The sequence below is a fragment of the Eimeria mitis genome, genomic scaffold (genome assembly GCF_000499745.2).
Source record: "Eimeria mitis Houghton genomic scaffold, Emh_scaff6662, whole genome shotgun sequence".
Classification (NCBI taxonomy): Eukaryota; Apicomplexa; class Conoidasida; order Eucoccidiorida; family Eimeriidae; genus Eimeria; species Eimeria mitis.
In genome coordinates this window covers 1,123-2,292 of record NW_013574798.1, presented here as the reverse complement: position 1 = coordinate 2,292, position 1,170 = coordinate 1,123, and the positions used below count along the sequence as shown (strand labels likewise).

General features: G+C 60.3%; 1 protein-coding gene across 1 annotated transcript in view; it reads right to left on the bottom strand.

The window, feature by feature from the left end:
• EMH_0088500 (uncharacterized protein) overlaps positions 1-955 on the bottom strand; it is a gene marked incomplete at both ends in the record, with an annotated part of 1,524 nt that extends 569 nt beyond the window's left edge. Inside the window, one exon of the mRNA XM_013501308.1 lies at positions 482-955. Coding sequence (XP_013356762.1) covers positions 482-955 — 474 coding nt within the window. The remainder of the gene's footprint in view (positions 1-481) is intronic.
• Between the last annotated feature and the right edge of the window lie 215 nt (positions 956-1,170).

Below are 1,170 nucleotides of genomic sequence, written 5' to 3'. Positions count from 1 at the left end.
GCAGCAGCAGCAGCAGCAGCAGCAGCAGCAGCAATCGAACCGTTAACGTCCAACAACCGCAGCAGCAAAACAACCAGCAGCAGCAGCAGCAGCAGCAGCAGCACTTTCTACCCCCTCTGTCTCTCTGTATCCCCCTTATTCTCTAAACCCTCTATATATACACCCAGCGAAGAAACAGCCGCATAGGGGGGCCCCCTAGGGGGCCCCCCTATGGGGGCCCCCAGCGGCTTCTCTAGAGCCCCGCAGAAGTACCCTTTTGGGGGTCCCAAGGGGCCCCCGGGGGCCCCAGAGGCCCCTACGGGGCCCCCCTCTCTCCTGGGGGCCCCCCGCTCTCCGGGCCCCCCCCCTCCCCCTCTCCTGGGCCCCCCCCCCTCTCCTGGGGCCCCCCCGTCACCTGGGGGCCCCCCCATCTCCTGGGGGCCCCTATTATATATATGTAATTAGATAAATATGTGTGTGTGTGTGTGGTGTGGTGTCTTACAGTTTCTATGGGGCCATAGGAAGAGACACAGTCCCTGATATCTCCCTCTTGCAGAGCGAAGGTCCTGGTGGGTCTATCGACGAACAGCAGCAGCCGCGAGGGGCCCCCCAGGGGGCCCCCTGTTATAGGGGGAGGCGGACCCTGCTGTACAGGGTATGAGACTGGGGGAGGGGGCCCCATCGATGATGGGGGGCCCCTTGTTGATGCTAGGTACTGCTGTGCTGCTGCTGCAGCACCAGATAAGCCGCTACATAAACCTCCTATTTCCTGCTGCTGCTGCTGCTGCTGTTGCTGCTGCTGCTGCTGCTGAGGGTCCTGCTGCAGCGGGTCACCTACTGGAGTACCCGAGCCTCTAGCGGAGAAGAGAAGCTGCAGCTGCTGCAGCTCCTCAGAGGGTTGCTGCTGCTGCTGCTGCTGTTGCTGCTGCTGCTGCTGCTGCCCCATAGAGGGGTCCGAAGCAGCAGCGAGAAACATATCGGCGCAGGAGATTCAATTCTTTATGAAGGGTCTTTTGCTGTAGCAGTTGCTGCAGCTGTTGCTGCTGCTGCTGCTGCTGCTGCTGCTGTTGCTGGCGCTGCTGCAGCAGCTGCTTCTGTCTTACTGGTTGCAACACAGAGAGAATATGTACAGTGTACGTACACTCTGTCTTTGTCTCTGTGTTTTGGGGTGATGTTTGCTGCAGCAGCAGC